The sequence below is a fragment of the Lolium perenne genome, chromosome 5 (assembly GCF_019359855.2).
Source record: "Lolium perenne isolate Kyuss_39 chromosome 5, Kyuss_2.0, whole genome shotgun sequence".
NCBI classification, from domain to species: domain Eukaryota; kingdom Viridiplantae; phylum Streptophyta; class Magnoliopsida; order Poales; family Poaceae; genus Lolium; species Lolium perenne.
Window position 1 is genome coordinate 240,384,063 of NC_067248.2, and position 23,504 is coordinate 240,407,566.

General features: G+C 39.4%; 1 protein-coding gene, 1 non-coding gene and 1 pseudogene across 2 annotated transcripts; all 3 read left to right on the forward strand.

The window, feature by feature from the left end:
- Nucleotides 1–1,021: 1,021 nt before the first annotated feature.
- On the forward strand, nucleotides 1,022–1,606 carry LOC127302426 (uncharacterized). The gene has a single exon (XM_051332888.2). The coding sequence runs from the start codon at nucleotides 1,215–1,217 to the stop codon at nucleotides 1,422–1,424; it is 210 nt and encodes a 69-aa protein (XP_051188848.1). The 5' UTR covers nucleotides 1,022–1,214; the 3' UTR covers nucleotides 1,425–1,606.
- Nucleotides 1,607–8,383: 6,777 nt separating this feature from the next.
- On the forward strand, nucleotides 8,384–11,422 carry LOC139831777 (uncharacterized; annotated as a pseudogene).
- Nucleotides 11,423–11,994: 572 nt separating this feature from the next.
- Nucleotides 11,995–16,243, forward strand: LOC127302427 (uncharacterized). The gene is made up of 15 exons (XR_011745716.1): nucleotides 11,995–12,126; nucleotides 12,575–12,741; nucleotides 12,827–13,054; nucleotides 13,137–13,384; nucleotides 13,473–13,565; nucleotides 13,647–13,745; nucleotides 13,825–14,148; nucleotides 14,227–14,331; nucleotides 14,423–14,503; nucleotides 14,582–14,650; nucleotides 14,745–14,819; nucleotides 14,902–14,982; nucleotides 15,072–15,323; nucleotides 15,415–15,459; nucleotides 16,032–16,243. It is a non-coding gene; the product is annotated as an uncharacterized protein (transcript).
- The last annotated feature ends 7,261 nt before the right edge of the window (nucleotides 16,244–23,504 follow it).

A 23,504-nucleotide genomic window follows, 5' to 3' on the forward strand; every position in this document is an offset into this window, starting at 1 on the left:
TGATCGATAATTCAACTTATTAAATTTTGCTGTGTAACTTGTCACTGATTTATATTTTTCGTGTCGAACAATACTGTTCACGCGTCTACAGATGTGTATATCCACTATATATTGTTTGAGGCTTGAATGGTTGCAGCGAATCTAGGCATCAAAATCAGTGAAATTGGTGTCCTAGCTAGTAGAAGAAAAGAGAAGCAGGTAGCAGCGCCATACCATTGCCCAGGACCAGCTGAGCTAGCATGATGTCTGTGTGTATGACTTTAGGTGTTGCGTATCCTCTACATATTTTGTTCTTTCATCCTCTACCACTTCTTTTCACCTGATTGATGGAAAACGAAGTATGCAACGCAGCCACGTACGGCCAGAAGCTATGGGAGTCATCTTATTTCCCCACTGGAATGCATTCTAGATTCAGATAGCTCAGAATCTGACTACCAGCTTATTGATTATTTTTCTGGTAATGGACGCTTTTATCAGACTCATTGTGTCGCATCAAGGCGATAAAGTTTACACCCGGCCTCCGCATACCCAGGAAGCACTCACATGAGTTTGTTAGTTTTGAATTGGATCAACTACGGTAATTGATTGATCATCACTGCAAATCTGAATTAAGCAGTCTTGGTGAGAAATAAGAATAAGCAATGAAGGAAGTAGGGGGCAGGGCTAGTCACGTAATGCGCGTTTGCTTGGCAGTTGACATCACCATTCACTCCCACAAACACAAAGGAAGAGAGGTGTCCACAGACATCACTCTCAATGTCGATCTGCCTGTCTGTTTACCAACAAGCTCATCATTATAATGAAGAAACATGAATGGTCTTGGGTCGAATCAGCTAGCTAATCAAATAGGCAAAACAAGGAAGATATCTCAGTCAAGGAATTAACAGTATAGTTATCAATTAAAAATGATTTATTTTCAGAAGCAAGTGCAATGCAGAACGTGTGACTGGAGAAGGATGACCGGAGTAGCTAGCTAGAGCTGGATGAGGTCTTAAGAGGAAACGATGGAAAGCGAGACGTCACCAACCGAACCGAAAGGCAAATCCCCCTCCTTCCATCACACCTTTTCCCTCCACTCCACCACCACTTCCTCGCCTCCCCAATCACACCATTCTCCCCTGCTCTCCTCTGCTCCATTGCTTCCTCCTCGTCGTGCTCGTTGCCGTCGGAGGAGGAGAACAAGAAGAGGAAGAGGAAGAAGGAAGAAGAGGAGGATGTCGGACTGGGGCCCGGTGGTGATCGCGGTGGTGCTGTTCGTGCTGCTGTCGCCGGGGCTGCTGCTGCAGCTGCCCGGGAAGCACCACTTCGTCGAGTTCGGCAACATGCACACCAGCGCCATGTCCATCCTCGTCCACGCCATCATCTACTTCGCCCTGGTCGCGCTCTTCGTCATCGTCATCGGAGTACACATCACAACCGACTAGACCGGCTAGGCTAGCTAACAAGAGCCTTCATCTCATCCGGCCATGCCTCCTGTCTCTAATTTCTTCTTCCTCCTCCTCTTTATGTTCTTTGGTTTCTTCTGACTGATGCCCCCCGTGCTCTTTCTTCCTCTCCATGCATGTGTAACCTTATCTAAACTTCCATTAAAAATCTCAGTTCCATATGGTGTACTTTCTTGCACATATTATTTCTACTGCAACTTTTTTGAGTTCATCAACCACCTCCACTCAGATCAGAACTAGATTTCCACAGCTATCTCAATTGCCCAAAGTTTGGGGATTTGTGTATGGTTTTAAGAATTACAGTTTGTCGCGCTACTGATGGCAATCGAGGTTCCCCGATTATTGTCTTGTGTATGTCGTTTGTTTGGCCTAAGCCTTCACGAAGTTTGAATAAAATTTTGCTTTTGCTCCTCTTGTAGCATTGCAAGATACATCAGGACTTGAGGGTGGTCCTTTCATGATATCAAAAAGGCACCCCCACATGATATCAAAATAAAAATTATTCGTACTAACCATGCAGTGGAATTTAGAACAGAATATGTCTTTCTAATACTATTTTATATTATAGATTTTCCTAGAAAATTAAAAATTAAAAATCCTTGTAGATCTATTTATCATGAAAAAATAATAAACATGAATTTTGATTTATTTTGCAAAAAAATTGTATTTTTCGGTAAGATAGCAATAACTTACGCATACGACCTCGAAAAAATTGTTTAATATATGAAAATCTATCTACACGAAAGTTACATCCGATTTCACCGGGCTATGCCCGGTTGGCATCTTTTTAGATTCTCAAACTAATAAAGGGAAATATGAAATATTACAGATTTTAGGTTTTGCAAAAAAATTGTTATTTATTTATTTAACATTATTATTAGTTCATTACTTTTGTTTATTAAAATAATTATTTGGAATTCAAACAATAACGAAGTGTGACATTGTGACCAAAAGGTTAATAAGATTGATATGATACTAATATCAATAATGTGTGCGCAAAGTACTTGGAAGCGGGACGAAAAAATTCAGAAGTTAAGCATGCTAGTGGTGGAGTAGCTTCAGGATGGGTGACCGATCGGGAAGTTTGACCAAGCGTGCTAGTGCTGGAGTAGCTTGAGGATGGATGACCGATCGAGAAGTTTGACCACGAGTAAGTAATTTTACTAGAGATTAAGTGTGGTTAGAGATTAAACAGGTCAAATAACTTAAATAATATAAATTCTGGAAAAACTAGAAAAAAAAGAGGGAGTGAAAAAAAGAGGAAAATATACACGTGGAGGTCTTTAGTCCCGGTTGGTGTTACAAACCAGGAAATACACCTGGAGGTGTGAGAACACAATTTTTCAGATTAACAATTAATTTGATTTGATTGATAATTGGAATATAATTATTTAAATGTTAGCTTTAAAATTTGATTTTTAATTGTGCATGCAAATAAGAATTAGAGGAGTTAATCTGATAAAGTTAGAAGATGATTTGTTTGTGCATGCGAGGTGTAGCTGATGGGATTCGTAGCATAGAAAATAAAAAATTTCCTACTACAAGAACGAATAACAAGCCAAGATCTAATCTAGTAGATGGTAGCAACGAGATGAAAATCATGAGACTAACCCTCGAAGATTCCAAAGCTTACGAGATTAGATCTCGTTGTTGATGTAGTCGATCACTTGCCGCTTGCAAAAGCGCGTAGAAGATCTTGACGGTGCCACAATCGGGCAGCACCTCCGCACTCGGTCACACGTACGGTGTTGATGACGATGTCCTTCTCCCCGTTCCAGCGGGCAGCGGATGTAGTAGATCCTCCTCACAATCCCGACAGCACGACCGCGTGGTGTCGGTGGTGGTGGAGATTGATACGTCTCCGACGTATCGATAATTTCTTATGTTCCATGCTTGTTTTATGACAATACTTACATGTTTTGTTCACACTTTATATCGTTTTGATGCATTTTCCGGAACTAACCTATTGACGAGATGCCGTAGGGCCAGTTGATGTTTTCTGCTGTTTTTGGTTTCAGAAATCCTAGTAAGGAAATATTCTCGGAATCGGACGAAATCAACGCCCAGCATCTTAGAATTCCACGAAGCTTCCACAACACCTGGGAAGGACCAGAGGTGGTCCACAGGGCCACCAGATGACATGGCGGCGCGGCCACCAGGGGGGAGCGCCCCCTACTGTGTGGGCCCCCCGTGGCCCTTCCGACTCCGCCTCTTCGCCTATTTAGGCCTCCCTGACCTAAAACATCGAGACCGATTGACGAAACCAGAAAAAACCTTCCAGAGCCGCCGCCATCGCGAAACTCCAATTCGGGGGACAGAAGTCTCTGTTCCGGCACCCTGCCAGGATGGAAAATTGCCCCCGGAAGCCGTCTCCACCGCCATCTTCACCGCCATCGCTGCTTCCATGATGAGGAGGGAGTAATTCACCCCTGGGCTGAGGGCTCTACCGGTAGCTATGTGGTTCATCTCTCTCTCATGTACTTCAATACAATGATCTCATGAATTGCCTTGCATGATTGAGATCCATATGATGAGCTTTGTAATCTAGATGTCATATGCTATTCAAGTGCTTAATTATGTGACCTCGGTGTAATGGTGACAGTGTGTGCGCCGTGTGTAACTCCCTTATGAATTGTGGTGTGTTAGTACCTCCTATGAATGCTCACGGTGACGGTGTGGGGTGTTTATTAGTACTTGGGAATACGCCTTTGAGGTGTGCTTTTGCACACTTGCCCAATGAATTTGAGTTCTCTATCCGATAAGAGAGTAGTATGATGAAGTGCTTATATTTATATTCAATTATGATTGCAATGTTGAGAGTGTCCACTAGTGAAAGTAGGATCCCTAGGCCTTGTTTCCAAACATCGAATCTCCGTTTATTTACTGTTCTGTTGCATGTTTACTCGTTGTCATATTTTATTCAGATTGCTATTACCACTCATATACATTCATACCACCTGTATTTCACTATCTCTTCGCCGAACTAGTGCACCTATACATCTGACAAGTGTATTAGGTGTGTTGGGGAAACAAGAGACTTCTTGTATCGTGATTGCATGGTTGCTTGAGAGGGATATCTTTGACCTCTTCCTCACTGAGTTCGATAAACCTTGGGTGATCCACTTAAGGGAAACTTGCTGCTGTTCTACAAACCTCTGCTCTTGGAGGCCCAACACTGTCTACAAGAATAGAAGCGAGCGTAGACATCAAGCTATTTTCTGGCGCCGTTGCCGGGGAGGAAAGGTAAAAGGTACTCACACTCCGGATCTCGGCTACTAAGCTATTTTCCGGCGCCGTTGTAAGTGCTCGAAGCTATTTCCTTTAGATCCTGCAATTGCATCTTTTTATTTCTTGTTTTACACTAGTAAGGCATAATGGAAAACAACTATGAGCTTTTTAATTTATTTCCTACGTTAAGGCATGAATTGTGTGATGCGAAAATTAAAGAACCTATGGAACCTCATTTGCATGCTAGTAGCAATGTTATTAGTATGAACGCAATCACTGCTAATGCTATGGAGAAGTCTAAGCTTGGGGAAGCTAGTTTTTATGATCTTTTTAGCTTCCCACCTTTAGGGGAGAAAATTTGCTCTGATAATACTTTATCTCCCATATGCGATAACTCTAATGATGCTTGTGATATTTTAAATCCACCAACTGCAAGTACTGCTTTCGAGATACCCATGAAAATTATTGAACGTGTTATGGATAACCGCTATGAAGGAGATGGAACTGTCCATCCTGGAGATCATTTACTGTTTTTGCATGAATTATGCGGGTTATTCAAGTGTGCATGGATGAAGTGAGGAAGAAACTATTCTCTATTTCGCTGTCTGGTAAAGCGGCGCATTGGTATAAATTGCTGAAGAATAGTCATTCTCTTGGTTGGGAGGAAATTGTATCTCTCTTTTATTCTAAATTTTATCCTCCTCATGAAGTGCATATTGATAGAAATTACATTTATAACTTTTATCCTCGTGATGGAGAGAGTATTTCTCAAGCATGGGGGAGATTGAAGTCACTAATGCTCAAATGTCCCATTCATGAGCTCCCCCGTAATGTTATTGTTAATAATTTTTATGCAAGGCTTTCAGGACATCACAAGGACTATCTAGATGCATGTTCGGAGGGATATTTCACAAGCAAGGAGGTTGAAGCTAGGTGGGATCTTCTTGATCGGATTGAGGAGAACGCTGAAGGATGGGAGAACAACAAAGGTAAAGAGTCAGGTATAAATTATGATTATGAATGCATTGAAACTTTTATGGATACTGGTAAATTTCGAAATATGAGTGCTACTTATGGTCTTGACTCTCAAGTTGCTGCAAATCTTTATAAAGCTTTTGCCTCTCATTTTGAATTGCCTAGGAAGAATTTTGATAAGTATCATGAACCTTTTAAAGATGTTTGCATGAGGGATGAAATTATTGATAATGATTGCAATGAACATGCTCAAACTCCTAAGAATGCTATTTCCTATAAGCATGTTAATTTTTGTGGAATGCATAGACCTTGTGGAATTAATCAAATCGAAGATGAATATTGTATCCATCATAGGAATGAAAAAACTAGAAAGTGGTCTAGGGCTCTAGATGATCTCACTACAAGAAAATCATCATGTAGAGACGTTAAATATAAGACGCTTTTGTTTTCATATTTAGGATAGCGGGGGAGCTCAACGTATGGACGTTTCTTTAGACGTTCCACATAACGTCTCAAATTTTTTATTTATTGACTAACAAAATAAATAGATTTTCTAATTTGTGGGTATGTAGAGACGAATCCTGAGACGTTTTAGAATGCGTCCGTACAGTCAACCTTTCAAGATTGAAGAAATTGATTTTGTGCTGGTCAAAGATCACTACGGTGCTTTTCGTAAAAAAAAGCTCGCTACCAGATTGGTAATACGTACATACAAACTGAACGGAAAAAAAAGCCCGTGAGGAAAAGAAAAGCCCGTGGTAAATACAAATATATAGCGGAAGCTATGTTCTAACTGTCGACCACAATTTTGTTTCAAGCGATCCTTGTAGGCAAGTGAATCGCGACACGTTCCTAATGTTGCCGAGCTATATTTTTAGGTATATACTCCGTATATAGTAAAACTGTGTACAGCTTCTACGTTTTTGGAACAGATAACCCAATACGTTTTTGGAACAAATAACCCTTCCTATCTCCCGTGTATTGGACAAACTCTTTAGATGATAGGTTTCAAAAAAAAAAACTCTTTAGATGATATACACCCAAAGAACGAAACCATCCAGAGTTCGCGTCTGCTTCTATCTGCACAGGAAACCTTCCATGTATCCCGTATATTGGACAAATTCTTTTTTTTTTTGCGAATTATATTGGACAAATTCTTGAGCTGATATACACCCAAAGAAACGAAACCGCCCTGAGTTTCGCATATGTTTCTATCTCTTCCCGGTTCAGACTAAACCTAGAATCTTTTTGCCTCACAAAGACCTCTTCTGCGGCCGGACGCTGTCAGGTTAATTTCTTCCTTCTTGTCATGCTTTCTTCTTAATCTGAATCTGTCATGTGCATCGATGTATACATCAACCATGTCCGTTGCTTTCCCGTGTAGACCGGAGAGGATGGATCTTCTTCTTTTTTATATAGTTTCTTGCTCATCTCTTGTCTCAATCACGTGAAGCCTTTCTGCTCGTAAATTGCTGAAAAGTAAAAGAGATCAATTGCTTAAATTTGGTGCTACATACTTCACAAATCTTCAGATTATTTGGTGACTAAGTGCCTCTATTAGAGATATGTTAAAGGCAATCCGCATCTGGTGATAAATCCTTTATATACATATACATGGAGTTCGACAACTACTATTCAGTATTTGGTAAGCTTTAGTGCTTAACTGGATTTTGTTACAGTCAATAGGTGCGGTGATAAAGTAAAAGGCCTGTATAAGCTTGGTAATACTATTTAGTACTTACAGCTTTACTTTTTCTAATTTAAAGCTAGATATGGTGAGATGGTTATTGCTAGTGTCAGGCTCGAGTTTTCAGAAAAGAGAAGAAAATAGGTTAGTTTAGATTTGAGTAGATAACATATGTCGAAAAGTACAAAAAGCAACAATAAAATCTAGTATGCCAACATAGATGAATTTAAAGAAAAAGCTACACAAAAATCTTTCTTCATGTATTGCAAGATCAAACTAGTATAGCTTTATCAGGGAGAAAACTTGTAAAGTTCCTGCAATAATAGAGAACCCCTTGAATTTTTTGTATATGATTTCAGAGAAGACGGCACGGGAAAATTCAGTTTTGCAAGGATGGACTTGAAATTATGATTTAATTTGATCTATCCTGCAGCATACTGAAGTGCAATGGATCGGGAATGGATGAGTAAACCAAGAGCAAGCGTTGAATATAAACATGGTGTTGAGGAATTCCTTTCTTTTGCATACCGTGATGTTCCACTTGGTGAAAAGATCCTTTGTCCATGCGTAAATTGTGCAAACAAAGCAAGAGAGAGTTATGATGAAGTGAAAACCCACCTACGGTGTGATGGTATTGTTCAAGATTACACCAGATGGGTTTTCCATGGAGAGGAATGTGATGCATCATCCGATGCATTTGCACACATATCAGAGAACAATATGAATTTTGCTTTTCCTGGTAATCCAATGAATAATGTTGTACATGATGGGCACAAAAGAATGGATGATATGTTAGGTCTTGTAAATGCTGTATATGGTACTACTCTAAGTAATAGCTTTGAAACAGTATCAAGCCCATCCGATGGTGCTCAGTCTGAATTTGCCAATATGGAACCTGATGTGGCTGATAGTTTGAATTCTCCATATGATAAAGGTGATGGAAAGAGAGAAAGCTTCTTACAAGATGCGAACATAAAGTTGCACAACGGATGTGAAGCCTTTTCAAGGTTGTCATTTCTAGTCACCATATATCACTTGAAAGTCCTACATGGTTGGTCACAAGAATCATTCACGGATCTACTTGGTGTATTGTCTAAAGCACTTCCTCAAGAGGCAAAGTTACCAAAGAAATACCATGAAGCCAAAAAGATCATCCGTGGTTTGGGGCTTGAGTATGAGAAAATCCATGCATGCCCTCGAGATTGCATGCTTTTTCGAGGGGAAAGAGCTAACCAACAGTCTTGCCATGTGTGCGGTACATCTCGTTGGCTGACTGATAATGATGAAGAAGGTCCAATTTTATCTAAGAAGAACAGGAAGATACCAGCAAAGGTGTTGCGGTACTTCCCTTTGATTCCAAGGCTCCAAAGGCTGTTTTCAACTACCAAAACATCTAATGACATGCGCTGGCATGATGAGGGACGCACCAAAGATAAATTTCTGCGACATCCAGCTGATGGTGGGTGTTGGAAAGATCTCGATGACAGATATCCCAAATTTGCTGAGGATCCCCGTAATGTACGCCTTGGTCTTGGAAGTGATGGTTTTAACCCATTCAGGAACATGAGTTCAAAGCACAGTACTTGGCCAGTGATGCTTATTCCGTACAACCTACCACCTTGGATTTGCATGAAACAAACATCTTTCATCTTATCAATGATCATTCCTGGACCACATTCCCCCGGTAATGATATAGATATATATTTGCAGCCATTGGTTGATGAGCTCCAACAACTGTGGAATGGTGTGGACACATATGATGCTTCTTCGAAGGAGAATTTTCCCCTCAGAGCTGCATTATTGTGGACTTTGAACGATTTCCCTGCATTAGCTTACCTTTATGGTTGGACCACAAGTGGTCAATATGCATGCCCATCTTGTGCTGCGTTTACAAAGTCCAGATGGCTAAATAATGGGAGGAAATGGTGTTTTATGGGTCATCGACGATGGTTGCCAAAGGATCATTTATATCGACGAAGCACGATGGAGTTTGATAAGACCGAAGAAACAGATCTCGCACCTGAAACTATGACTGGCAGCTCAGCTTTGAATATGTTGCAGGGAAGAGTGTTTGTGCTAGGCAAAAAGATCAAAGTAGCTACCGAAGGAAAAGGCAAGAAAAAAGGCAAAAATGTTAAAAATGGGAAAGCAAATAGTGAAGATCATAAACGTAAGATAAATGTGACAAAGAAAAAATCAAGTACGCCTAGTAATCGTGACAAAAAGAAGCCAGAGGATTGGTTTAAAAAAAAGTCAATATTCTTTGAATTGCCCTATTGGAAGCTCAATAAGTTAAGGCACAATCTTGATGTGATGCATATAGAAAAAAATGTGTGTGAAAATTTAATTGGGACGTTATTGGATATTGATGGCAAAACAAAGGATGGATTTAACGCACGATATGACTTGGAGGTAATTGGAATTCGAAAAGACCTTCAGCCTTTCCCAGATGACAAAGGAAAAGAGACATACCGCCCCGCACCTTTCACTATGTCTAGAGAAAAGAAGGAAATTCTTTGTTCAATCATCAAGAAGATTAGGACCTCCGATGGCTATGTGTCAAACATTTCTAGGTGTGTCAACATGAAAGATTGTACATTGAGTGGTATGAAAAGTCATGACTGTCATGTCCTCATACAAGAAATACTTCCCATAGCACTTCGGTCTTGCTACCCCAGCAAAGAGGTCATGAGCATAGTTATCCGGTTGGCTAATTTTTTTAAGAAGATATGCTCCAAAGTTCTAGAAGACATAGAGCTTGATGAACTACAGGACAGTATTGTGATGACACTTTGTGATATGGAAAGAATATTTCTTCCATCATTTTTTACTGTCATGGTGCATTTAATGGTGCACTTAGTTGAAGAAGTTAAGCTTGGTGGTCCAGTGCACTACCGTTGGATGTATCCTCTAGAAAGGTATGAAATTTCAGTTTGATTTTCTATCTTCAAGAATTCATGAAAATAACATTTTTTTACATTTAGATCATTTGTTCGGCTGAAGTCATTTGTACACAATAGAGCTTATCCAGAAGGTTCAATTGCTGAAGGATATATTGCTGATGAATGCTTGACCTTCTGTTCAAGATTTCTAGAAGGAACTACACGTTTTACAAAACCAGCTAGAAACCCCAATCCTCCAGATAACACAAAGGATATGTATATGTTTAATAGTTCTGGCCAACCAATTGGGAAGGGCACCATATTAAGCCATTTGGATAACCACCTTCTTCTACATGCACATCGATATGTCTTGCGACACTCTGATGAGCTTAAAGATTTGCGCAGGTATGTGTTACTTCTGTCTTTACCTATTTTATACACAACTTGATGAATTTTTTTTTATTCAATTGCTCTACCCGTTGCAGAGAATTTCTGGACCATGAGAAGGGCAAACAATCCCTGGTAGCTAATTTGAAGGATGCTAACATTGAGATGTTGATTAACGAACACTTTGCTGATTGGTTGGAACAGAAGGTACATTCGATCATGCTTCTACACAATGGACTTGCATAAACCATGAACTAAACGCAATTTATATACAGGTTTTGGAACATGATGGACGGGGATTCAGTGAGAAGATAAGAGCACTGGCTGCAAAACCAAATAAATATGGTGTGCGTTACAGTGGATATATTATTAACGGTTTTAGGTTCCATACTATGGCCCGTGAGACTGGGCGCGTCACACAAAATAGCGGCATAGTGAACGTTGCAGCAGATGGAGTTAGTTATTATGGTAGATTGTCTGACATTTGGGAATTATCATATCAGGATTATAAGGTTGTGCTCTTCAAGTGTGATTGGTATGATGTTCATCACAAAGCTGGCTTTAAAATAGATGAATTTGGATTCTCTCTTGTAAACTTCTCTCGGAAAATACACACTGGTGAGAAATTAGAGGACGATCCTTTTGTCTTTTCTTCTCAAGTGAAACAGGTTTTCTATGTTGAAGATCCAAAACATGAAGGATGGAACACAGTGGTTGGAGGCAGCCCACCACGTGATTTTTTTGATATGGGCGAGGAGCAATCATCAGATGAATCTGATGATAGTAGCGGGGAGCAATCATCGGATGAAACATATTAGAGCAAAGTGTATTTAGCACATTTGTAGGCAAGTAGACTGGATGTATTTGCTATTTGCTTATCCTAATTTGTATAATTGTCAAACCAGTTTGAAACACACATTGGATGTCAAAAGAAAGAGACCAGTATTTGAACTAAAGGAAATTCAGAACAAATACTACAGTTCTGCAAAGGTTCTTCACAATGGAAACCACAGGAGACTGATTGGTTTTGGTCTGAACGAAATAAACTGTTGCCAGGAGGATGAGGACTCGGAGTTCTCCGGAGACGATGCCATCGCAGACAGACAGAGGCGACTACAGATCCTTCAATCGCTAGTTTTTTTATTTGAATTCGGGATATTTTGTACATACTCGCTAGAAATCGACTTTTGCATTTCCGAATTTGGAGGGTGCCAGTGAAGATGCTCTTAATGATAAAATTAAAAAAATTCTTTTGTTTTGGCGCTAACGTTATTAGTTTTACCGCTTGTAGAAAAATATATTCCCGCTTATTTTTCGTCATCGCGCTAACTTTTGTTGATTTAACGCTTCGCCCGCTTATATTTTGAGAAAAAAATCCCGGAGTATATATACTTTTGGTGACATTTTCCCCTCGCCCCCATCTTTAGACGAAGCGGAACCCTGGCTGCATCTCTCCAGCCGCCACTGTGTTTCTTGAACTGCTCATCAAAGATCAGATCCGCTGCCACATGCTTCCGTCCAGGTTTGTGCTCCGTCAAATCCATCTCGTTTACACTTTTTTCCTTCCACTATTAAGTTAGTTTGTGCGCCTGTGAGGGTGGCCGCACCGGTGCTGTCGCCGTCGAACGCGAAGAGGTAGTAGTTGGTGCGGCCTTGCGGTGATTCAGTGCTTTTGTGCGTGTGCGATGGGTTTGGTCGCCAATCCATCCTTTCAGTTAGTTATTACCGTGAAAAGCTGGTCTGTGTTCAGATTCTACCAATTCTGTTCAGAACTAGCATGTAGGAAGGTTCAAGAAAATGAAACGGATCTGGTGATCTCTATGTTGCTATGAAAATGTTTCTGGGTCAGGCAGGTCGTTGGGCCTGTTGTTGGCTGTAGCATGATATCGATTTTGGCAGCACATAAATGTATACATAAATCAAACCTGATTTTCTATTACAGAAGGCTGACTGATTTTGCATTCATGTAGGAAAGATATTATGTCGAATATACCTCGACGACTGCGAAAGATCAATTTTTCTGAACATGAAGTAGAAAATGTGGAGCTCAGTGAAGATGTCTTACAAGGTCCTCCAGAGATCGATAATATATTGCCAAAGATACCTCATGAATCTACTAGCCCAATTAAGATAATCTGTAAGTTTTGCTACATTTTATCCAAGATACATATGGTTGTCATTTGCCACTGTTGTATGCATCGTTGTGATATTCCTACATGTAGGGCCCAATGGAGACATGCGACAAATAGTGGGGGCCTTTCGAAGTCAACTTTTGTTAAACTTAAAAGGAGGAAAGATTATTGTTGGGACCGATCGAAATGGAGTTCCAAATGAAAGATCTGGTTCCATTCTTAGTAGTTATCTTACTGAACTAGCACAAAATTCGACAATTGCGCCATTGCATATTCCAAGATGGGACAATGAGATGTTTGAGCCAAAAAAAACAGGAGATGATCAAACTTGTTGAGGTAAAATTATCATTACACGATAGTAAAACATAAATTATTCTGTTTATTAACATTTTAACAATACACTTTGCTTGCTGAAGGTTAAATTTTTTTACCCCCCCCCCCCCCCCCCCCGAGACAAAGCAGCTTACACGAGACTGAATCTTAATGACACTTGCAAAAAAGTGAAGAGCCTACAAATCTTTCCTGAAGAAAAAATATTACAATCGCAACACAAGGTCTTTGGATGAAATTTGGAAAGATGTTCCACGTGGTGTTAATGAGCATCAATGGCTTGCTCTTGTTGGAATTTGGTGTCAGGATTCCCACATGGTACTACATCTTTATTTTCTCATGTTTAAATCAGATCCTGAAATCACTTTTCTACTATTACTACTTTTTAAATCTTCCTTACATGCAGAAAATATGTCTGAAGAATTCAGAGTGTGCAAAGCAACAGAAGAATTCACACACAACTGGGCGAAAGGGCCATGCTCGGCTCCTAAAAGAGATGGTCTAAATTTTTGTTAGAAAAACTTAAGGTCTGCTCACAGAAATACGATTACTGAACCATGTAATGTACTTTGTTTTACAGGAAACTGAAAGGAATGGAGAGGTTAGTAAGATTGAACTATGGGATCGAGCACATAAAAGAAAGGAGGATAATGATTCTAACAACGTTAACACAATAATGGTACAACTCTACTTATTACATGTTTTTAGTGAACAAAAGTGATTTAGTTCATTATTTAAATGCTGTGTTTATTTCATAGGATACAACTCATGATGAGTTATGTAAAAGAAAATTAGATGACAAGGAAAGTCTTTCACCCAGAGATGATAGTGAAGTGTCTAAAACTTTACTTGCAAAAAGGACAAAACTTCGGGGATTTTATCATGATAAGTTTTGGAACCATGTAAAGGTTTCTCAAGGAATGACTTTTCTAGAGGAATCTCACGGAGAGTTCAAACTACGAACTATTGGAGATAATGTAGAAAACATGATGGATGAGTTCCAAATGATGCGTGCGTTCCTGGCAAAAAAGTTCCCAGGAGAGGATTATAGAGATGTAATGGAAGCTGCAGAAAATAGTGAGGTTAGCACCTGCATCAATCTCTGGAAAGATGAATTAATCAATAACAATATATACTTTCTTATCATGTTCTTGTTTCAGGTTGACCTCCATGGAAGAGCCAACGATACGAACACCCAACATGAAATAAGCAATGATATTCATGAATCACCCCACAATATGCACACTTCATCAAATACTCTCCAGGTGATGCAATAGTTGTTATTAATATTTTCATAGTTAACAAGTATTTAATGGATGGTCCTACATTCCTTTATGTGTTGTTTGTTGTAAACAGAAATTGCCTCCTGGGAAGGGTACTAGAATAAAAGAGGGATGTGTCAATTCATCCTTACCACATGAGGATGTGATTACTAAGGTATGCCCACGGCTTTTACTCAGTTCAAGTTGTGCCTGATTTTTGTTTAGCATGAACTGAATTGTGTTTCAACTGTAGGAAGCACACGTGAAAATTTATGCTAAAGAAAATCAAGGTTGTGTATCACGTGAGCAGGTTACTAAGCAGGTATATGCTACCTGGATTTTCATTTTGAATCAGTGTCGTTCTATTGTTTTCTACAAGTAGTATTATTGATTATGTTTGTTATTCACAATTGCAGCAACCGCGTCTAGATAATTATAGCAAAGAGAGTTATGCCAATTCATCTTTAGGACGTCGACGCATAATTGCTATGGTACAAAAGAACTTTCATTCAGTCATTAGATCATAACTAATGAAAACATGTTATGTATAGCTCATATGATCTTTGGCTGCAGAAAGCAAATAACGAAAACTCCACCGAAGCCGATCAAGGTTGTGATATATCATCTTTCTCTCATAATCAACCTTCGAGTAAGGTATATGCAAACAACCTATCTAAACCAACATGCTTTTGTTGTTTAATAAAAGTAGTAGTGTCATTTTTTAAATGTTCTATTTCTTCAAGTTACAGGATAAATTTGAAGTCTTTTTGTTTTCGGCAAACCCGAGAAACAAAAATAAAGTTGTAGCGATAGGATCTTTGATTACTCAAGATAAAACATATGTGGTTGGAGGAAACATGCTTGGAGATGAATATTGTGCAGTTCTTGTTAACATTCCTACACCTATTGCGGATGAAAAATTGCCTAGACCGTATGAAGATATTCAAACTGTCAGAGATGCTTTGGGTCATGTTATCGCTTGGCCTAGGTTCTATGTAAGTTCATTTTCATATGTACAAACATTACATTCCCTTCCTAGTTTTCATGCTTGCTTAAATATTTATTTATAAACTTTGTGCGTTGTAGATCAAAAAGAAGAAATTGAGCTCAAACCAGCCAAATAGTAACCTGGTATGTTACGTGCTTCTCATTTTTCTTTTTAAGGGAAGATTAAGGAAATCTCCAATGATTCGGTTTTAATAGCTGGATCCAAGTATGTTACTGTGCCTCTTCCATTTATTTTGTGTGACAAACATGCAATTAGTGGTACTGTTTGTCTATCCCATGAACATGTGAGCAAAACCAACAGTCAAGTGGTCATCTGGTTGTGTACTCTGGTGTGGTTTCTTATGACCTTCCTTTTGGAAGCGTGAATAGAACTGATGTCAATGCAGATTCAGCAAGCGGAGTTGAGTTGAAAGCTCCAATTAAGTGCAGGAGTTGACAATGGAATTGTTAACCTGCCAACACGTGTCCAAAGGACATTTGTAAATTCATCTTGTCATTATGAAAATATTGCCAATACACAGTAGAAATTTGGCCCCGCTGGCAAAAGGATGCAAGTTGTAACCGAGAATAACATATCTTCAGCATGCAGGATTAGTCTTAGACCCAATTTTTTATTTAATCAACTGAACTTGTCATCTTTCCCTCTATTAGCTTATTCCATGGAGTTTCTCATTTGACCGTGATTTGCTTTTCAGGTCAAATCTGGAGCTAAGTAGGACTGAAAGTGATGAATACGGAGAGGGCAAAAGCTTTAGTTTCTGGCTCCATAAATCTATGGACGGATATTCATGAGTATTTTTTTAGAGATAATTGTAATATAGGATTTTATTGATTTGTACTCTTCATCATCTTTCCTGATGTATCTGTGAATTATTTATATGGATATACTACTAAGTTTCAAATTTTATTAGTATTAATGAATTTATTTTTGTTTGCTCTATATTTTTCTGTGTTAATTGGTCTTGCCTGGTACGTGACCTTAAATATGAAGAAAAAAATCATAAGAAAACATATCAATTTTTTACTTGAATTTCCAAATAATAATAAATTATGCCAGCACATCAATTTTGAGACGCCATGCCCAAAATACAAGATAATGTATGTACAAGTACCGATGTATGTACATGTATACGTAATGTGTATGGGCGTATAATATGTATGGGCGTATAATGTTCACGTGAATAAAGCATCTCAAAAATCTATTGAGACGCAAACTAGGCGTGTCTATTAAAACGTCTCTATGTGGGTAGACATGCTTTCTAACGTCACTATGAAAGCGTCTTTATGTACTTAGACACGCTTAGCAAGCGTCCTTATGTTACTTGAGACGGTGCATAAGGAGACGATCCTATGACGCTTTATGAAAGCGACTCTACAGCTCTCTAGAGATGAAATATCACGTCTCTAGCCTTTAAATTTAGCGTCTCTACATGCCTGTTGTGTTGTAGTGCTTGGTAAAAAAGTTTGTGCCATCTATCCTTTTATTTGTGAACTTTGCCATAGAGCGGGTCATTTTAATTTTCAATGTTCCTCCAATGATAATTTGAACCCCATGAGTGCTGGAAATTTGTATTGTGATGATGAAATTACTCCTAATCAGCATGATGAACTTACTTTATTTTTGTGGTGTGAAGAGTTATCAAGAAAAATCTCTTTGTTACATATGAGTGATCTTGATATTGATGATGTCCTGCATGGGTGTTTTTCTTATTGCATTGATACTTGCCATACAAATACTTACATACAAAATATTTTAGAAGATGACACTTTGCCAAAATATGATAGGACCGCTGTGTGTTTTGAACTTATTAATGAAAAGGAGGAATCCTCCCAAGTTTCTTCTATTGTTTCTGGAAATAAGTCAGGTTATGTGGAGAAGCCTCCCTTCAAGGCTCTTCCTCCTAAAGAAGGGAACGAGGAGAAGGAAGAGAAGAAGAAGAAGAAGAAGAAGAAGAAGAAGAAGGAGGGAACGACGAAGAAGAAGAAGAAGAAGAAGAAGAAGGGGAATAAAAAGAAAGAGTTAACAGCATATCCCCGCGTGTATGAGATAACGATAGGTAACCGTAAGTATGTTGCTCCTGATGATTATTATGATAATGAATCTGAGTACAATGATCTTCCTATGCCCTTTAACTATATTAGTGATCATGATTTGAAAGAGCACACTACTTTTGATATTGAAAATCTCTGGGAAACTAATTCTGAAAATGATGATGTTAATAATTGCCATAGTATCAGTACTATCCATGCTTCCTCCCATAATGATATAGAAAGCTCTAAGCTTGGGGATGAGGTGTTTCAAAATCCTTTTGCTACTGATCATTACATGTTTGATACATCTCCTTCTTGCAACAATGATCGTATGGTCACAGATGAACCTACTATGAAAGATAACTATTCTATTTCTTATGATGACACTATGCCTCCGACCTTTGATGATTATTATAAAGAATGCTATGATATAGGTTATAACTATACTTATGAAACTTGTCATAGTTATGATTGGATTGCCAAAAACAATTCCCTTAATATGCAACTTGTTTACCATGTTCAAATTCTTGATAATAATCTTGCTCCAATTACTATTAATGAGAAGAACTCTTCTTATGCCAAAATTAATGATACTTCTATGCATATGAACCATGATAAGAATATTTTAAGTGATGGGTATATTGTGGATTTCATCAATGAGGCTACTGAAAGTTATTATGAGAGAGGGAAACATGGTTATATGCATCTTAATAATATTAAGTTTCCCCTCTTTATGTTGAGAATCTTGAAGTTACTCGTGTTTTATCTTCCTATGCTTGTCACTTTGTTCTTCATGAATTCATTTGTGTACAAGATTCCTTTGCATAGGAAGTGGGTTAGACTTAAATGTGTTTCGAATTTGCTTCTTGATGCTCTCATTTGCTTCAACTCTTATTTCTTGCGAGTGCATCATTAAAACTGCTGAGCCCATCTTAATGGCTATAAAGAAAGCACTTCTTGGGAGATAACCCATGTTTATTTTACTACAGTAATTTTTGTTTTATATTTGTGTCTTGGAAGTTGTTACTACTGTATCAACCTCTCCTTATCTTTATTTTATTGCATTGTTGTGCCAAGTAAAGTCTTTGATAGTAGAGTTGATACTAGATTTGGATTACTGCGCAGAAACAGTTTTCTTGCTGTCACGAAATTGAGTCCCTACGTCCGTAGGTAACTCAGAAAAATAATCCAATTTACGTGTGTGATCCTCAGATATGTACGCAACTTTCATTCAATTTGAGCATTTTCATCTGAGCAAGTCTGGTGCCTCTAAAAAATTCGTCTTTACGAACTGTTCTGTTTTGACAGATTCTGCCTTTTATTTCGCATTGCCTCTTTTGCTGTGTTGGATGGATTTCTTTGTTCCATTAAACTCCAGTAGCTTTGTGCAATGTCCAGAAGTGTTAAGAATGATTGTGTCACCTCTGAACATGTGAATTTTGGATTATGCACTAACCCTCTAATGAGTTTGTTTCGAGTTTGGTGTGGAGGAAGTTTTCAAGGGTCAAGAGAGGAGGATGATATATGATTAAGAAGAGTGAAAAGTCTAAGCTTGGGGATGCCCCCGTGGTTCATCCCTGCATATTTCAAGAAGACTCAAGCGTCTAAGCTTGGGGATGCCCAAGGCATCCCCTTCTTCATCAATAATTTATCAGGTCACTTCTCTTGAAACTATATTTTTATTCCGTCACATCTTATGTACTTTACTTGGAGCGTCTGTGTGCTTTTATTTTTGTTTTTGTTATTCTCATTCTCTGAATAAATGCTTGTGTGGGAGAGAGACACGCTCCGCTGGTTCATATGAACACATGTGTTCTTAGCTTTTAATGTTCATGGCGAAGGTTGAAACTGCTTCGTTAATTGTTATATGGTTGGAAACAGAAAATGCTACATGTGGTAAATGGTATGATGTCTTGAATAATTTGATACTTGGAAATTGTTGTGCTCAAATAGATCATGTTTAAGCTCTTGCATCATATACTTTGCACCTATTAATGAAGAACTACATAGAGCTTGCTAAAATTTGGTTTGCATGATTGGTCTCTCTAAGGTCTAGATATTTTCTAGTAAGTGTTTGAACAACAAGGAAGACGGTGTAGAGTCTTATAATGCTTGCAATATGTCTTTTATGTGAGTTTTTCTGTACCGGTTCATGCTTGTGTTTGTTTCAAATAGCCTTGCTAGCCTAAGCCTTGTATTGAGAGGGAATACTTCTCGTGCATCCAAATCCTTGAGCCAAACACTATGCCACTTGTGTCCACCATACCTACCTACTACATGGTATTTCTCCGCCATTCCAAAGTAAATTGCTTGAGTGCTACCTTTAAAATTTCTATTCTTTATCTTTGCAATATATAGCTCATGGGACAAATAGCCTAAAAACTATTGTGGTATTGAATATGTACTTATGCGTCTTATCTCTTATAAGTTGCTTGTTGAGCGATAACCATGTTCCTGGGGACGCCATCAACTATTTCTTTGTTGAATATCATGTGAGTTGCTATGCATGTTCGTCTTGTCTGAAGTAAGGGTGATTTATCATGATCAAATGATTTGAGTATGCATATTGTTAGAGAAGAACATTGGGCCGCTAACTAAAGCCATGATCCATGGTGGAAGATTCAGTTTGGACAACAAACCCCAATCTCTTATGAGAATATTATCTGTTGTTGAATGCTTATGCATTAAATAGGAGTCCATTATCTGTTGTCTATGTTGTCCCGGTATGGATGTCTAAGTTGAGAATAATCAAAAGCGAGAAATCCAATGCGAGCTTTCTCCTTAGTCCTTTGTACAGGCGGCATAGAGGTACCCCTTTGTGACACTTGGTTAAAACATATGCTATGCTATGATAATCCATGTAAATCCAACCTAATTAGGACAAGGTGCGGGCACTATTGGTATACTATGCATGAGGCTTGCAACTTGTAGGATATAATTTACATAACTCATATGCTTTATTGCTACCGTCGATAAAATTGTTTCTTGTTTTCAAAATAAAAGCTCTAGCACAAATATAGCAATCAATGCTTCCCTCTGCGAAGGGCCTTTCTTCTACTTTTATGTTGAGTCAGTTTACCCATTTCTCTCTATCTTAGAAGCAAACACTTGTGTTAACTGTGCATTGATTCTTACATGCTTTCTTATTGCACTTGTTATATTGCTTTGCATTGACAACTATCCATGAGATATACATGTTACAAGTTGAAAGCAACCGCTGAAACTTAATCTTCCTTTGTGTTGCTTCAATGCTTTTACTATGAATCTATTGCTTTATGAGTTAACTCTTATGCAAGACTTATTGATGCTTGTCTTGAAAGTACTATTCATGAAAAGTCTTTGCTATATGATTCAGTTGTTTAATCATTGTCTTTACCATTGCTTTGAATCGCTGCATTCATCTCATATACCTTGCAATAGTATGATTAAGATTATGTTGGTAGCATGTCACTTCAGAAATTATCTTTGTTATGGTTTACCTACTCGGGACGAGTAGGAACTAAGCTTGGGGATGCTGATACGTCTCCGACGTATCAATAATTTCTTATGTTCCATGCTTGTTTTATGACAATACTTACATGTTTTGTTCACACTTTATATCGTTTTGATGCATTTTCCGGAACTAACCTATTGACGAGATGCCGTAGGGCCAGTTGTTGTTTTCTACTGTTTTTGGTTTCAGAAATCCTAGTAAGGAAATATTCTCGGAATTGGACGAAATCAACGCCCAGCATCTTAGAATTCCACGAAGCTTCCAGAACACCTGGGAAGGACCAGAGGTGGGCCACAGGGCCACCAGATGACATGGCGGCGCGGCCACCAGGGGGGCACCCCCCTACTATGTGGGCCCCCCGTGGCCCTTCCGACTCCGCCTCTTCGCCTATTTAGGCCTCCCTGACCTAAAACATCAAGACCGATTGATGAAACCCGAGAAAACCTTCCAGAGCCGCCGCCATCGCGAAACTCTAATTCGGGGGACAGAAGTCTCTGTTCCGGCACCCTGCAGGGACGGGGAATTGCCCCGGAAGCCGTCTCCACCGCCATCTTCACCGCCATCGCTGCTTCCATGATGAGGAGGGAGTAATTCACCCCCGGGCTGAAGGCTCTACCGGTAGCTATGTGGTTCATCTCTCTCTCTCATGTACTTCAGTACAATGATCTCATGAATTGCCTTGCATGATTGAGATCCATATGATGAGCTTTGTAATCTAGATGTCATATGCTATTCAAGTGCTTAATTATGTGAACTTTGGGGTTACTATGACCTCGGTGTAATGGTGACAGTGTGTGCGTCGTGTGTAACTCCCTTGTGAATTGTGGTGTGTTAGTACCTCCTATGAATGCTCATGGTGACGGTGTGGGGTGTTTATTAGTACTTGGGAATACGCCTTTGAGGTGTGCTTTTGCACACTTGCCCAATGAATTTGAGTTCTCTATCCAATAAGAGAGTAGTATGATGAAGTGCTTATATTTATATTCAATTATGATTGCAATGTTGAGAGTGTCCACTAGTGAAATTTAAAGTAGGATCCCTAGGCCTTGTTTCCAAACATCGAATCTCCGTTTATTTACTGTTCTGTTGCATGTTTACTCGCTGCCATATTTTATTCAGATTGCTAATACCACTCATATACATTCATACCACTTGTATTTCACTATCTCTTCGCCGAACTAGTGCACCTATACATCTGACAAGTGTATTAGGTGTGTTGGGGACACAAGAGACTTCTTGTATCGTGATTGCAGGGTTGCTTGAGAGGGATATCTTTGACCTCTTCCTCCCTGAGTTTGATAAACCTTGGGTGACCCACTTAAGGGAAACTTGCTGTTGTTCTACAAACCTCTGCTCTTGGAGGCCCAACACTGTCTACAAGAATAGAAGCGAGCGTAGACATCAAGCTTCTCCGGTAGGGCTTCGCCTAAGCACTACGGGAGAATCGGGAGGAGGGAGGTGGCTAGGGTTTGGGGAGAGGGGGCACTTGGGGCGCCGGCCTTGGTGCCCTTGGGTGGTGCGGCTGGTGTGGTGGCCGGCCCCCTCCCTCTCTCCCTCATTATATAGGTGGAACCCCAAGGGTTAGCCCAAAGATTCGAATAAGAGTCCAACTCAAAAACTTACCAAAGGGTGAAACCTAGGGGGAGTGGGACTCCCCCCTTTCCTTCTTCCTTGGCTGGCCAAGGTGGTGGAGTCCACCATGGACTCCACCTTCCCTCTTTGTTGGCTGGTTTGGGTTGGTGGAGTCCATCCGGGACTCCACCTTCCATGGTGATTTCTTCCGGAAGGTTCTAGAACATTCTAGCGCCTTCCATAAATGCATCAGATCATTTTCAACCTTGGAAAGTAACTTCCTATATAAGAATCTTATTCTCCGGACCATTCCGGAACTCCTCGTGATGTCCTGGGTCCCATCCGAGACTCCGAACAACATTCGAACTCCATCCATATTCCATATCTACTTAAAACGACATCAAACCTTAAGTGTGTCACCCTACGGTTCGAGAACTATGTGGCCATGATCGAGACTCCTCTCCGATCAATAACTAATAGCGGGACCTGGAGATCCATAATAGCTCCCACATATTCAACGATGACTTCATGATCGAAAGAACCATTTACATACGATACCGATTCCATTTGTCACGCGATACTTTACTTGTCCGAGGTTCGATCATCGGTATCTCCATACCTAGTTCAAACTTGTTACCGACAAGTACTCTTTACTCGTACCGTGGTATGTCATCTCTTGTGACCTAGTCACATGCTTGCAAGCTAATCAGACGACATTTCACCGAGAGGGCCCAGAGTATATCTATCCGTCATCGGGATGGACAAATCCCACTCTTGATCCATATACCTCAACTCACACTTTACGAATACTTAATCCCATCTTTATAACCACCCATTTACGCAATGGCGTTTGATGTACTCAAAGCATCCTTCCGGTGTAAGTGATATACATGATTTCATGGTCGAATGACTAGGTAACTATGTATCAAAAGCTTATAGCAAGTTGAACTTAATGACTTGATCTCATGCTTTGCTTACTATGGGTGTGTCCATCACATCATTCACCTAATGATATGATCTTGTTATTAATAAAATCCTATGTTCACGATCAGGAAACCATGATCATCTATTA